Consider the following 16,457-nt stretch of genomic DNA (forward strand, 5'->3'; position numbering starts at 1 on the left):
AGATGTTCTAAACAAAAAAATAATTTAAGATATGATTTTTTTTTTAAATGTTATTTTCTCCAATATTCTGTGCGTATCTACAACATGGATGCGCCCATGAAAACTAATACAACGTAAAATGTCAACTCTTATTTCTCAGCAAACTCTTAAATTGCTAGCCTTTTCTAGAATTCTGTGGCAGAGGAATTATATGAAGTCATGTGCATGTTTCCAACAAGCTGTCAAGATTGAAGGCGCTTTGGCCAAGATGCTGAAGAAGTCACAAAAGTAGGCAGGGAATTTATGACAGCTCGTCCCATAGCCAAATCGCCCCCACCCATGATAAACCATTAGACCCATTACAGAAAACAAATTAAATCCGCTGAATTAATGCTTACCAATATGGCTAACTCATTCTTCTTCTTCCTGGTATGGGAAAGACTCTGGTGCCGGAGTGTGGAATATCCTGAAATACCCTCGTTCCTAATTGTTTCTTTGTGAGTGAACTCACTTGTGTGCTTACACTTTGTAGAAAAGGGGCGGAAGATACCAATAGGAAATCACTGGAGTTTGAAATCCTATCAATAACAGGGTAACGAGAGAAGCTCTGTGATAGTCGAGTTTGGTATATTTTTACACCGATATTGATAGGTTTTCAAACTCATGTGGGGACACTCATACTCATAAATAAAATAATAAACTGACAGCATCATGGCTAAAAAGGAAAAGATAAACAATAGTACACAAAACACAGCATTGAAAACTAAAGCAACTAAGCAACACGAACCCCATCTCTAGCTGGGGGTGATCTCCATCAGGTGCTTCTGAAGACTGTACTTTCTTCAATTTTCATTTTGAGTTCGGCCGAGTGTAGTCCAAGATACCCTAACGTTAAAATGTTTAAGAGCTGTTTTTCCAAACAAGCTACATGTAGGGCTGGTAATGTCAGAGCTCATCCCATATCAAAAAGTGGATATTTTCCAGTCCAAAATGGATGTGCTGTTTAGTGGCTTCCTAAATCTTCATTTCGTATCTTCTGGAGCTGACTGACAGCCTTGTAGCCATATAAAGAGGGCCTCAATTTATTCATTTTTTGTTCAACTCTTCATTTATGTAAGTTTCATTTACCTGCCACCCTTTATTTTCTCATATTTGGACAGTTTTCACAGTGACCCATCAAATCTAGCATTTTAACTTTCACTTTTAAAGATTGTCACTGAAACAACAATAAAAGTAAGGCGCAATGTATTATGCCAGTTTTGCAGTTAGATTTTACATGGAGATAAGGAACGTTATATAATAACCTTGGCTTTTGGTTTTGTAAAGTTTAATTAAATATGTATGCACATGTACTAAAAATCTTTTTCTAAGTTAATGTGAATTTTTTAACTTCAAAAATACCAGCTACAATGTGAAGAAATATCATTTTTGTATGTAAATTTAACTTTTAAGTACATGAAGTATGATTAAGCTACTTAAGTTGTGCGCAGTTACAGTTTTACAGAGCCTCATGCTCAACAGGTGAAATTTTTCTGCATTTATTATGATTTTCATATATTTTAATTTCAGAAGGAGTAAAAATTCAACAGGATGGAACGCTTCACCCAAGGTTAGCATTTGCCATCAGTGTTTGTGTTTTTACAATGTGACAAGGTCAACCACAAAAACTATATATATTAATAAATGATCATTGAAGTGAAATATTTGTCATCATGGTCAGCAAAATGATAGGCAATTAATTTGTAAACAGTGAAATGAGCTTCAGTATTATCCTTTAAGTGTATTTTAAGAACAATAGTCATGATAGATGAGGTAATATACAGTTAAATTATACTTGTATATATAAGTGTTTCATTTCTCATTTGTTAACAATGTCATTATTTTAATTTTCTGATTTTGCTCATTTTTAAATTATCACTTATGATAGATCTTTGATTAATCATTTTAAAATTTCATTTTTTATAAATATACAGCCAGGTTTATCCAATGCACTTTGGTTACAAAAAGTAGCAACATTGTCTATACAAAAATAAAGAGCCACTACCTAGTACCTACATGACCTCTAGCTTGCTCAACCAATCATATTAACAAATCATTTAATATGCATATCATATTATAAGAATTATATATAACTATACTCTCACAATGTATATATATATATTCAGAAATTATTACTTATTATTGTGATTTTGTCATTTAAGGTGGTATGGGTGTCTTTCGCTATCTTGGATTGTAAAAAACAGAGAATCTAAGGTCCATATTTTCAATCAAGTTAGCAAAATTTGATGTTGGAATGCAGATTTTTAATGTAAACTTTCATTTAAAAGAATCAATTTATAAGAATATAACTTATAAATATTAATATTTTTACAAGTGTAGATTATTTTTGGTTGTTTTTATAATATTTTCAAATTTGCAATTTAAGGGGAGGTAACTCTAAAACAGTGCATTTTCTGAAGGACTCTTCATGAAATTTTCCTATTTTGTCTTTTAGCCGGAAAAAACGTACGGTGACCCTATCTTTTCTTTTGATATTCTCAAAACATTGTATGAAAGCAATGTTTTCCTAATTTTTTTTACAATTCTATCATTTTGTTTAGTTTCTATTCACAAAATGTAGTTTTTTTCCTGTATAATCCATACAAAATTTGTCATTTTGTCACAACCTGTAGCTTGAGAAAATGCACGGTGACCTATCATTTTTATAATATTTTTGAACATGTATCAATAGAAACTACATTTTGAAAAAGTATGAACAAATTCTATCATTTTTATTTTAGACTCCCATACCACCTTAAGACTAAGATGCAATTTAAAGTATGCGAAATTGAGAAAAATCCTGTTTAATTCATATAAAAAAATTCAAAATGGAAGTTTTAATAAGTACAATTATAACCCTGTCACATTTAAATGATTTTTAGCAATTATAAAAACACTGCAATAATTTCTGAATTTACAGTGCTTGTTTTAACAATTATAGTAAATATGTAATTTAAAAATTAAATTTTCTACTTTGAAATTATATAGCAGATAATTCTAGACTTATGAAATTATATAGCAGATAATTCTAGACTTAGAAACTACAAGAACCCGACCAGGCAGTAAATACAGGGCCCCTAGTGATAAAGTACAGAGACGAGCCCATGATGTCAGTATTGTATTGTATAACTATGTAAGGGAGATAATTAACAGTGGAGAACTCGACCAAAAAATTGCTGATTCAATGGTAGAAATAACACAGGTATTAATTTGATTTAATATGCTTAACTTTTATGTCTAACTTACTAAGATACTTACAGAAACTAACAGCTATAGGTCACTGTATGGCCTTCAACAATGAGCAAATCCCATAGTCAGCTATACAAGGCACATAAAGACTAGATAAAATTGAGAATGGAAATGGGGAATGTGTCAAAGAGACAACAACCCGACCAAAATAAAAAAACACAACAGCAGAAGGTCACCAACAGGTCTTCAATGTAGCGAGAAATTCCCGCACCCGGAGGCGTCCTTCAGCTGGCCCCTAAACAAATATATACTAGAGTCTATTGAAACCTTGTTTAAATATTTAAAATCATTTTTCATGTTTTACAACATATTACAAATTTCCATAAAAGTTAAGTTATTATTTAAAAGGTGTATATATTGCTTTTGAACACAAGTTTGATTAAATGTTGCAAATTTTTCATGTTTTTGTGAAGTACATCTTCAACATGAATGATTGAATTTTTATCTAAAGTCAATTTATATATAAAGTTTTACTTAATACATTTTACAATATAATTTTTTTTATTGATTAAGAGTCTGGAGTCGATTTCACACAAAAAAATTATGACTAAGATTGATCATAAGTGTAATGAATTGTTCATGAATTACGATCAATCTTATAAGTTGTAAGGTGTTTTTTTGTGAAATCAACTTGTAATTACTTGCTTTCCATATTTGTTTTGTTGAACATTTTCGTTATTGTAAATGATTTTCATTTTGGTCAAGGTTAAAATGCTGCCTGATTTCTCTGCCATTCATGTGCTATGGTTACCTTTTGGTAATGAGGAAGATATAGAATTAGATACTCTTCTTCAAAGAAAGGAAAGTAAATTGAGGTAAACTATTCATATTTGTTAATTTGTACACAATTTACAATTTTAATACACTGTAACAGGGCTGATGCAAACTAGAACCATCTTTTCACTATCATCAAAATCAGTGCTTTTGATAATGACATTCAATAAAGATTTCTCTGAAATCAGTTTGTCTGTTCAAACATAATATATTTTTGAGTCTTACTTCAAAACTATATTGGATGATTTCATAGTCAGATTAGAGACTATTAAGTCCAAGAAATAAGACAGATGACTAATTTAGAGCTGATTAGTTGCTAAGAAATTCACCCTTGGTTGTCTTGTATCAAATCCTCAACAATTTTCACTATCAATATACATGATATATGATAAGATTATCTGTACAGGGAAGTTTTATCTACCTCTAATTGTCTAGTTTTATTGTTGACATTCACCCATATGTATAAGTGTTAAATTAGGTATTTATATTACAAAACTTTCTTGGTATTCCTTATTGGAAGATTTTATATACACAGAAGTAGTTTACCTAAAACGACAAAGTAATTTTTAATTTACCTGTATATATTATCAAACCGTTTTTTCAAAAGTGATTATTTCTAAGGGTTGTTAAATATTTCGCGGTGGTGTCTTGCCATGACTTTTTTGGACTTGTTTGTTTGCTTTTTGGCCTTGAATGTTTGTCCCTAATAATTTTATTACTTATGTATTTGCATTCATGTATCACAGATCAAATTTATTTGTTCATAGTGTGTTAATTTACATTTTTTGATTGAGTTAAGAATTCCAATTGATATAATTATCATGTGTTTTTCTATCTTGTGATGTCCTACTATTGTTTTAGAAAAAGAGAGAAGGTTTGGTACCATTAAAACATTTAATCCATCTGCAAATGTTTGCACCTGTCCTAAGTAAGGAATCTGATGTACAGCAGTTGTCATTTGTTAATGTAATTTATACGTGTTTCTTGTTTCTTGTTTTTTATATAGATTTGACCGTTTGATTTTCCCATTTGAATGGTTATACACTAGTGATTTTGGGCCCCTTTATAGCTTGTTGATCGGTGTGAGCCAAGGCTCTGTGTTGAAGGTCGTACATTGACCTATAACGGTTTACTTTTATAAATTTTTATTTGGATGGAGAGTTGTCTCATTGGCACTCATACCACATCTTCCTATATCTATATATGAAATTTTTTAATATATTATAATATCATGAAATTTGGAGTACTTTTGAAGCATTAGAATTGATGATGTGTAAAGTTTAACCATGTTCTTATTTTTATTGGAAGTTTAATAAATAATGGTATCTATAATGTATGAACAATTCAATATATGCATATTATTGTAGTTATTACACAGTTATTCATTGTAAATTTTGTTATTAGTTTTTTTTAGTTAAGGAAGCTGGCTTATCATGTTTTGGATTGTTTGTCAGATTTTCGAAATCCTCTAGTTTTATCCTTTTGAATTCCTTAAAAAAACTTGCCCAGTGACCCCCATTTTTCTTTTTAAAATCTTTTCCATGTTTAATGATAAGCCATCTGTAAAAGTCTTATAAAATTTTATTTACTTTTTAACAGTTTTTGAGAACTTCAACTTGTCAATGATAAAGTTACGAAAAGTCAAGAGAGAATATTTTCCTTCCAAAATTTCAATGACTCATATATCGAAACAAAGCACGGTGACCTATATATCTTTTTTGCACTTTGGATTTCTTTATTAATTCCCTATCAATATAAACTAGCTTTTTGAAAAGTTAATTACTTTTAAACTGAGAAGCGAACTCCCTTAAAGAATGTACTGATACAACTATGTTTACAATATGATTCAAACAAACATGTTAGTTTAGGTGGCTTATCACATTTTCACTGAATTGTTTTCTTTATTTCTTGCAGATCAATTTTAACATCTTACAGACCCATTGCTAATATACCACCAGTTGTGTTTCTGAAAGATGATGCTCGAACACAGGAAATTAAAATGAACAAAATGTTTGACGAAGCAGATTTTGGTCTCCATTCTGAACTGCCTGAGCCAGAAATCACTGATACAGAATCTAAAAACTATATAGAAAGTCATGATCATAGAACAGACGAACTACAAGAAATTAGAGAAAGATTTGATGTAGGGGATACCCCAGTTGTACATATGGAATCTAATAATACACAGGAAATCAAAGCTGAGATGGCAAAATGTCAAAATGAGACTCAATCTAATTATAGAACTGAGTTTGTTGACGGCATACATAATCAGTACAGAGATGATTTATATGGCTTAAACCATGCACTTTTGATGAAAAAAATAGAAGTTTCAAAACACAAATTGAAAAATAGACAACCATCAAATGACCATGAGTTTAAATATTTCGTAAGGTCTAGATTTCAAACAACCAATGGATCAGATTCTACATCTGAAGATGGAAAGGAAAAGTCAACACAAGGAAAAGTTTTGAAAAAATGGAAAAAGAAATCTGATACAAAATATTCTGATTTTTTTGAAAAAAGTGAAAAGGACAAGGCTAATGATCAAAGTTACCAGGATTATGATGTTGACTTTGAAGACTATAATTTCAAAAATAATAGATGATAAAAATAAAATTAGTTAAAATAAAAACTAAGCTGTATTTTTTGTAAAATCATTGATATGATTGAAAAAAAGACATAGATTTCCATTGATAGTACATTTTGTAGTGAAGGTTCTGAACTTAACTTATATAATGATAAAAATCTTCCTTATTGGTCATATCCAGTGGCAAATATTTCAAACTTATTCAGGCTGCAAACACATTAATTAACATATTAGTTACTAGAAACAGGGTCTGAAATTAAAATAATAATGATAAAGGATATATTATTAGCTGTCACTGGCAAACAATACTTTTCTAAGGCATATTGGAAAAACTCAAATAGTTTGCCTGAAGTAAAATGACTTCATATGTGTGCTAGTTTATCATTGCTTTTGTTTATAAGTTATTATATTGGACAATTAAAAAATACATTTCACAATAAAGGGCTTTGTATAATTTTAGACTTTAATTAATCTTTAATTAACCAGGGGTTTTCTTTTTTGTCTCTTTGGAGATTAATTCCATGCTGAATCTATAATGCAGACAACTTAAAGCAGGTGTTACCATACTTTTCTCATCAGTAACATTATTGTCGATGGATAAAAATTTCTATAGTAAAATGGTACGTCATCTATATGGTTAAAGAGGAAGGAGAGCTCGGCAACACTATACACAAAAGAAAAATAAGTCCACAAAACATGATACAAAAAAATAATAATTAAACAACAGAACACAACCCAAAAAAGTGATGAACTGAGCAGATCCAGCTCAAATGATGGCACCTGTTATATTGCTCATAACCAGTCACATTTTTCCAACTGTATAGACATGTCATTCACATAGAAAGGGGTCAGTATAGCCTCACTAGTGGCACCTGTTGTGGTTCACATAACAAGTAACATCTGGTCAAATTCATAGAAGGTCATTCACATAGAAAGGGGTCAGGATAGCTTCACTAGTGGCATCTGTTGTGGTTCACATAACAAGTAACATCTGGTCAAATTCATAGAAGGTCATTCACATAGAAAGGGGTCAGGATAGCTTCACTAGTGGCATCTGTTGTGGTTCACATAACAAGTAACATCTGGTCAAATTCATAGAAGGTCATTCACATAGAAAGGAGTCAGTATGGCTTCACTAGTGGCACCTGTTGTGGTTCACATAACAAGTAACATCTGGTCAAATTCAAAGAAAGTCATTCACATAGAAAGGGGTCAGAATATCTCCACTAGTGGCACCTGTTGTGGTTCACATAACAAGTAACATCTGGTCAAATTCAAAGAAGGTGATTCACATAGAAAGGGGTCAGGATAGCTTCACTAGTGGCACCTGTTGTGGTTCACATAACAAGTAACATCTGGTCAAATTCATAGAAGGTCATTCACATAGAAAGAGGTCAGGATAGCTTCACTAGTGGCATCTGTTGTGGTTCACATAACAAGTAACATCTGGTCAAATTCATAGAAGGTCATTCACATAGAAAGGGGTCAGGATAGCTTCACTAGTGGCACCTGTTGTGGTTCACATAACAAGTAACATCTGGTCAAATTCATAGAAGGTCATTCAAATAGAAAGGGGTCAGGGTAGTTTCACTAGTGGCACCTGTTGTGGTTCACATAACAAGTAACATCTGGTCAAATTCAAAGAAGGTGATTCACATAGAAAGGGGTCAGGATAGCTTCACTAGTGGCACCTGTTGTGGTTCACATAACAAGTAACATCTGGTCAAATTCATAGAAGGTGATTCACATAGAAAGGGGTCAGGATAGCTCCAATAGTGGCACCTGTTGTGGTTCACATAACAAGTAACATCTGGTCAAATTCAAAGAATGTCATTGACATAGAAAGGGGTCAGGATAGCTTCACTAGTGGCACCTGTTGTGGTTCACATAACAAGTAACATCTGGTCAAATTCAAAGAAAGTCATTCACATAGAAAGGGGTCAGGATAGCTCCACTAGTGGCACCTGCTGTGGTTCACATACCAAGTAACATCTGGTCAAATTCAAAGGTGATTCACATAGAAAGGGATCAGAATAGGTCCACTAGTGGCACCTGTTGTGGTTCACATAACAAGTAACATCTGGTCAAATTCAAAGAAGGTGATTCACATAAAAAGGGGTCAGGATAGCTCCACTAGTGGCATCTGTTGTGGTTCACACAACAAGTAACATCTGATCAAATTCAAAGAAGGTGATTCACATAGAAAGGGGTCAGGATAGCTTCATTAGTGGCATCTGTTGTGGTTCACATAACAAGTAACATCTGGTCAAATTCAAAGAAGGTGATTCACATAGAAAGGGGTCAGGATATATCCACTAGTGGCATCTGTTGTGGTACACATAACAAGTAACATCTGGTCAAATTCAAAGAAGGTGATTCACATAGAAAGGGGTCAGGATAGCATCACTAGTGGCACCTGTTGTGGCTCTCATAACAAGTAACATCTGGTCAAGTTCATAGAAAGTCATTCACATAGAAAGGAGTCAGTATGGCTTCACTAGTGGCACCTGCTGTGGTTCACATAACAAGTAACATCTGGTCAAATTCATAGAAGGTCATTCACATAGAAAGGGGTCAGGATAGCTTCACTAGTGACACCTGTTGTGGCTCACATAACAAGTAACATCTGGTCAAATTCATAGAAGGTGATTCACATAGAAAGGGGTCAGAATAGCTTCACTAGTGGCACCTGTTGTGGCTCACATAACAAGTAACATCTGGTCAAATTCATAGAAGGTCATTCAAATAGAAAGGGGTCAGGGTAGTTTCACTAGTGGCACCTGTTGTGGTTCACATCACAAGTAACATCTGGTGAAATTCAAAGAAGGTCATTCACATAGAAAGGGTCAGGATAACTCCACTAGTGACACCTGTTGTGGTTCACATAACAAGTAACATCTGGTCAAATTCATAGAAGGTGATTCAAATAGAAAGGAAACCGATAGCTCCTTTGGTGGCACATATTCTGTTGGTCATTAAAAGCACAAGAAATATATTAAGTCTGACATGCCATCTTGATCCTAACACCAACATCCTATTCAAAATTTTGAACATTAAACGAAGATGCATACCAAATGATATAATTTTGACAAAAACTATACCTAAAACTGTAAGGACTTTACGCTATTGCATATTGAGATGATTAGATTTGACCAAAAGGTGCAGTTTACAACTGGTTTGGATTCTTTCTGTACCTTTTCATTTACTATTCCAGGGACTTTTCTATACCCCCTCCCTTATTTCCCAAAACGAGCACCCGGCCAATTCGGGAATACAAGTATTGGTTTGCTCAGACAAGCAGTCGCGAGATTTAAATTTCCTATCTTACAGCAGACAAAATCTTCATCACTTTATATATTATTCTGGATTTGGTCATATAGGCACTGTTTTTATTTAATATTAAATATTATAATAAAAGGGTAAGTCATAGAAACCCTTTGACAACATATTGAAAAGTATAACTAGAGGATACCGTATTTCTCAAATATACATACAATGATCTTATGAATTTTCTATGTGACTTGACGCATATATCGCTTTGGTAGTTCTTCACAGACTGTCATTCGTCCAATGGCAACATGCTGAAAACCAAACGTGAACCATGTGGAATCATTTCGATTTCAGTTCCAGATATATGATGTCAAGCTATTTTAAAGCACATGTATAAAGTAAAACATTATCCGTTGGATACTTTTTAATTTGTTTCTGAGTGACGACTGCATGTGACAGTGGACACCGAGTGCATCACAATTATCACCACCCCTTCTTCATGCAGTTTCGTTGAGCTGATAAACTGAAATGAATTTTTACTTATCTGAAAGGTATAAAATACATGGCTGCTTTACACTGACTAAATTTTGTTGTGGTTTGTAATGTTTCTCTTTAGTTCTCACAGAAAGCAATAAATATATAAAAAAATACACCTTTCAATTCTAATTTGGCAATCAATAGTAAACATATTACTATGTTTTTAGAATATATGACAGTGGCAGATATTTCATATTGTGTAGGACGAAAACAAAAGCAATACATTAAGTTAATATGTAACGACATTTGGTGTGTCTGCACGTAAAACTGGATAAACCCATTATATTTGCATCTATATAGTATATGAAGTCCGGCTTCCTGTATCCTTTTTGGGAATTTTCTCATGTCTGCAAATCAGTTTCCGAATCAGTCAGTTTGGACTCCTTCAAAGTTGATGTTATATTTTGAATAGGTGCAGGAACGTAGCTTTACTTTACCACAAGTCACCTACAGACTACGTGCGAGATGTTGCCCGGCAAACGTTCTTTAATGCACAATGAACATTTTACAAGCTTTAACATCATCTAATGCCTATTGACTGTGGTTATGTATCTTTTCATAACGATCTTCAGTTGCTTTTAAACCGACTCTTAATAACGGTCTTGCCAATAAGGTGGATTACATTTATTTTAAAAATGGAATCCTTGTTTAACAATCGTAACAATCATTTTCCTTTTTGATAACGAAAGTTAATATTTTATCATATACAAGTGTATATTTATCTGTTTTTTATCCGCATGTGTCGTTAATGGGAAATATCATTTAAATGAATTATGTGAAATGAATAATAGAGTCTTAGTAAATATCATTTAATAGTCTCTTTAAATTGATAGTTCAAGTATTCAAATAACTTTTTCAGTTAGAACGAATAATTATTCCTTTTTAATACCACTTTTTGATTCCAGACAAATAATATTTATGTATATTTCTTTATGGATCGAATAGCTTCAGGTAAATTTTGCTTTATATTTTGAAAACACAAGAGTGCACACGCTGAAATGTCTCGCCTTCTTTACTAATCATTGACATTATGTTGATAGACCTAAATATAAAGCTTTATTACAACTGTCACAAAAACTTAACATTAACCAAGAAAATGAAACATTAATCAATGAACCATGAAAATGAGGTCAAGGTCAGATGAACCATGCCAGGCAGACATGTACAGCTAACAATGTTCCATAAAACAAATAGAATTGACTTATTGCTTATAAATTAAGAAAAACAGACAAAAACACAAACACTTAACACTAAGCAATGGACCGTTAAAATGAGGTCAAGGTCAAATAAAACCTGTGAAATAAACATATAGATCATAAAATATTTCCATACACCAAATATAGTTGTCCTAATGCATAAAGTATTAGCAAAATAGACCAAAACTCAAAAATTTAACTTTGACCACTGAACCATGAAAATGAGGTCAAGGTCAGATGACACCTGTCAGCTAGACATGTACACCTTACAATCATTCCATACACCAAATATGGTAGACCTATTGCATATAGTATAAGAAAAACAGACCAAAACACAAAAACTTAACTATAACCACTGAACCATGAAAATGATGTCAAGGTCAGATGACACCTGCCAGTTGGACATGTACACCTTACAGTTCTTCCATACACCGAATATACTAGACCTATTGCTTATAGTATCTGAGATATGGACTTGACCACCAAAACTTAACCTTGTTCACTGATCCATGAAATGAGGTCGAGGTCAAGTGAAAACTATCTGACAGGCATGAGGACCTTGCAAGGTACACACATACCAAATATAGTTATCCAATTACTTATAATAAGAGAGAATTTAAAAAATCTCAACTTTTTTTTCAAGTAGTCACTGAACCATGAAAATGAGGTCACGGACATTGGACATGTGACTGACGGAAAGTTTGTAACATGAGGCATCAATATACAAAGTATGAAGCATCCAGGTCTTCCACCTTCTAAATTATAAAGCTTTTAAGAAGTGAGCTAACACCGCCGCCGCCGGATCACTATCCCTATGTCGAGCTTTCTGCAACAAAAGTTGCAGGCTCGACAATATACTATAAAATTGCAGAACTCAGTTAAATTTTGTTTTCAAATTTTTGAGATAGGACATTTTGCTAAGAATAAAACAAGAATTTGAAGTAGGATTTATTTGTTTGTTTGAAATGTTCAGAAAGGTAGATATGAATACTCTTTCGCTATAAGGAGTAAAACAAATAGCTTATAGACCAAGCTGGTCTGTTATTCACTTGCAAGTCAATAATACAAATTCTATTAAAGCCTTTATTTTATCCATTAGCTTGATCATGGTTCCAACATATATGATTGTGAAAAGAGGAATGCTAGGATTGAAAAATGAAAGAAGGGAGCCATAAGAGACAGATTTTTTTGCTTTTGTTATGGAATTTATTAAAAATGGCAACCCTGCCTTTTTGCAACTTACATATTATTGTCTTGTTGTTAACGCATTTACTTGTATTTATTGTCATATTTATTTTTAATAGCTAAATGGCCAATGGAAGCAGTTTAAGAATTTGGTTTCAGTATGGAGTTGTAATTCTAATGGTGTGCTCAGTTCTAGTATATTTATTAATTATTTCAACGTTAAACCAAAGCACAGGTATGCAATTGTATAAGATATGTTTGCCAAAAGTTATAGCACTTTTGGTTTTCTTTTTAATGGCATTTATTGCAGTTCATTTATTTATAAGATAAGAGTGATCATAAAAACATATTGCGCCTGGAAGCATCCAAACATTTACAATTTTGAAAAATATGCAGCTGTGTGAAAAGAATTCAATCGATATGCTTCAAAGATCTTCAAAGATTATTTAGCGTTTAAACTAAATCTTAATGCAAGTTTTCTTTGAACATATTAACAGTATATATGCTGTTGCACATATGTATAACAAGAATGTGCCCATAGTACATGGATGCCCCAGACACACTATTATTTTCTAAAATGTTTGGTGAACTGTGAAATGGGGAACACATCTCTAATTTGGCATTAAAATAAGACAGACCATATCACAAGGAACATGTGTACTAAGTTTCAAGTTAATAAGACTTCATCTTCATCAATTACTACACTGACCAACAAGTCAAACCTGAAGCGGGACAGACTGACGAACGCATGGACAGATGCACAGTCCAAATAACATAAAAACACAGTTTAACTTGGCAAGATTATATTACTGTTTTCGATGGAATGTCACATTATGTGAATTAAATTCTGGTTGCTCCATTTAGAGTTGGCCTATAGGGATAAAAAAATGGGTTGATGTTTATGATTCTACAACTTGGTTGTTCTTAAGTTATTTTTTGTCTTTTCACAATAATTATTGTCAAGATTGGAATTACCTTCTGCTAAAAGTAAATGTTATAATAAGTATGCTTGGAGTCACTACAGTTTCTATGATTATATTATTTCAGGAATGGTACCAGAGGAACCAATCGTATATACTTTTCAAGATGTGGTATGGACAAGGAATTTTACTCTTTGTAATAAACAATATATAAAGACATTGAAATCCATGAATTATTTTCAGAAAGGAGCTATCCCGTTTTCATTTGGCAATTTAACAATTTATATATACAATCCACAAACAGATTTCGTTTCCAATGAAATCTATTCTAAAGATGTATACAAACCATGGGTTTTTAACACAATTTACAAATATATTCAAAATGACCCTTCTGTTGGTGTTATAGACATTGGAGCAAAGTCTGGCATTTACTCTTTACCACTGGCTAGATTAGGGAGAAAAGTCATTGCCGTGGAAACAATCTACCATCACATCCAACATTTATGTGCATCTGTCATTGAACACAAACTAACCAATCAGATTTCTATTGTTTACAATGCACTTAGTACCAATCACATGGATGTGCCACCTTCATTTCAAAGAAGAGAGTTTAAATTCGGCAGTGTGAAGCAAAGTAAAGAGAAGTCTGTAAAAGAAATGCATGTAAAATCAAATAACTTTTCCAGTAAACCCAGAGAAACTGTCAAAACTGCTACATTGAACGATTTCCTCTCACTAGCAGAGGTACATGCAATGAAAAAAGTTTTTATAATAATGAATGTTCAAAGTTTTGAACGAAGGATCATCGAAGGTTCCTATAGTTTTTTCACCACTAAAAATGTAATAGGAGTGTATATGCAATGGTATAGCCCTGGACACGATATACCAAGTGGATTGCTTCATACATTCAATAAATTGGGCTATGAACCATTTTACTGCAATAAAATTTTAAACTTCCAGAATCCCTGTGAAAAAATGAATGTTTATAAATTGGGATTTCAGTATGATGGAATTATCTGGTTGCCAAGGAAAAAGTGAGGCCAGATTTTAACTACTATATATGCATTCCTTTTCAGTGTTTTAACTCTGTTGATAATTTGTTTTAACCATAACATTGGGTATGAATTATTCATAGTTCTATTTTTATAGGAAGACATATTATCAAATATAAAAATGTTTTCTTGTTGGAACTATTATTTTTAATCGTCAGCTGACTTTAGTCAAACCTTCTTAGGATATACGTTGCAAAAGATTGTCTGCAGTAACTTTACTTAACAAACATAGTTTCTTTCATGAAAGTTTCTCTCATGAAGATGTATCTATATAAAAAAAATGGGTTTATAAAATTGAGAATGGAAATGGGGAATGTGTCAAAGAGACAACAATCCGACTAAATAAAAAAACAACAGCAGAAGGTCACCAACAGGTCTTCAATGTAGCGAGAAATTCCCACACCCGGAGGCGTCCTTCAGCTGGTTTATACATACATGTATATGTCAAATAAAAGACCGATATAAGTATAAGCTATTAAAAGGGGAAATAACTCAATAGAATTGGAATAACAAAATTGGAAATATGACCCTTTTCAATTAGTGGCTTGCATTGGCTCTTCATAAATTTTAGATGTAAACTACCTGAGACATTATGAATGAGGTCACAGCATGATTCTCTCTTCTACTTTATATCAAATTCAAGAGTTGAATAACCTCCTGTTCAGAATGTTAGATAGTTTTGCTATCCAGAAGATCTTTATGTGTATATGGAGTTTTATCTATTTTCATTACAATCCATCAATTTATGTTCTAAGATCGGTTGCCCCTTCACCTAAGGTAATTAAATTATGTATTTTCCCTTGGATTTATTTGAAATGAACTATCTTTGTTTATGTACTGTTTTATGTGCAGTTTCACTGAAATCCACAGGCCACCAATGAGTATTTAACAGAGCAAAACAAAGCATATATATTAGTGTTGTCAACGGTTAACCAGTTAACCTGTCGAACGACCGAATACCGAAAACGATAACCGGTTAACCGGACATTGTTTTCAATTTTAATAGATTCTATATAATTTGTATCGAAACAATTGAAAAGTTATGTTCTATTTACAAATTGTCGTCGCGGTAATTAATTTAACAAATCAATTGTCCAGTCTATTGATTGCCATTGTTAATCCGAAAAAAACCCATTAAATTAATTAGAAAATGTCGCTCGCTTGGAGCAAGAACTTAATGACACTTAATTAGTATACATGTTATTCTAACAGAAACTTTAAATCAGTAATACGATTAAATTTTACGATTCACTTCATTATTTTATTTTTTGATCTAATAGCGTGCAGACCTACTCCGAAATGTGCAACCTCCGTCATGTAAGGCTTTGTTATACTTTAAATGAAATGCTTAACTCAAAACATTGAAAAATGAAAAGCAATGTAAATGTACTAAATGCATAATGATACTATTAGTACGAGTAACATGCTTAATCATTTCAAATTGAAACACTTCACATTAATTTCGGAGACAAGAGAACAGAGAAAATAATCGTTTTCAGACATATTCGCTTCTACGAGATCAAGATTTTTTTTTTTTTTTTTCAATCTGAAGTTGATACAAACTCAATAGTAGATACGTTGTAAAGTCAAACTTCGAAAGAAATCCTCACAGACTAGCCTTAAACTGCTTAAGGACAAACTTCAATCCCAAAAAGCGTAAATTTATGAC

The 16,457-nt window shown here is 32.5% G+C and overlaps 1 protein-coding gene across 1 annotated transcript; it reads left to right on the forward strand.

The window, feature by feature from the left end:
- Positions 1–81: 81 nt before the first annotated feature.
- LOC134721904 (uncharacterized) lies at positions 82–6,972 on the forward strand. Its single transcript, XM_063585188.1, has 5 exons — positions 82–267; positions 1,549–1,588; positions 3,038–3,220; positions 3,973–4,082; positions 5,956–6,972. Exons 1-5 carry the CDS (start codon positions 119–121, stop codon positions 6,644–6,646), a joined length of 1,173 nt encoding a protein of 390 aa, XP_063441258.1. The 5' UTR covers positions 82–118; the 3' UTR covers positions 6,647–6,972.
- The last annotated feature ends 9,485 nt before the right edge of the window (positions 6,973–16,457 follow it).

Source organism: Mytilus trossulus, chromosome 6 (assembly GCF_036588685.1).
Source record: "Mytilus trossulus isolate FHL-02 chromosome 6, PNRI_Mtr1.1.1.hap1, whole genome shotgun sequence".
In the NCBI taxonomy this organism is placed as follows: Eukaryota; Metazoa; Mollusca; class Bivalvia; order Mytilida; family Mytilidae; genus Mytilus; species Mytilus trossulus.

Excerpts from the sequence above, each read along its gene's own strand:
- LOC134721904 (XM_063585188.1), top strand. The coding sequence starts at position 119 with ATGTCAACTCTTATTTCTCAGCAAACTCTTAAATTGCTAGCCTTTTCT. Across the intron at positions 1,589-3,037 it reads GATGGAACGCTTCACCCAAG|CAGATAATTCTAGACTTAGA; the intron begins GTTAGCATTTGC and ends GAAATTATATAG. Across the intron at positions 4,083-5,955 it reads AGAAAGGAAAGTAAATTGAG|ATCAATTTTAACATCTTACA; the intron begins GTAAACTATTCA and ends TATTTCTTGCAG.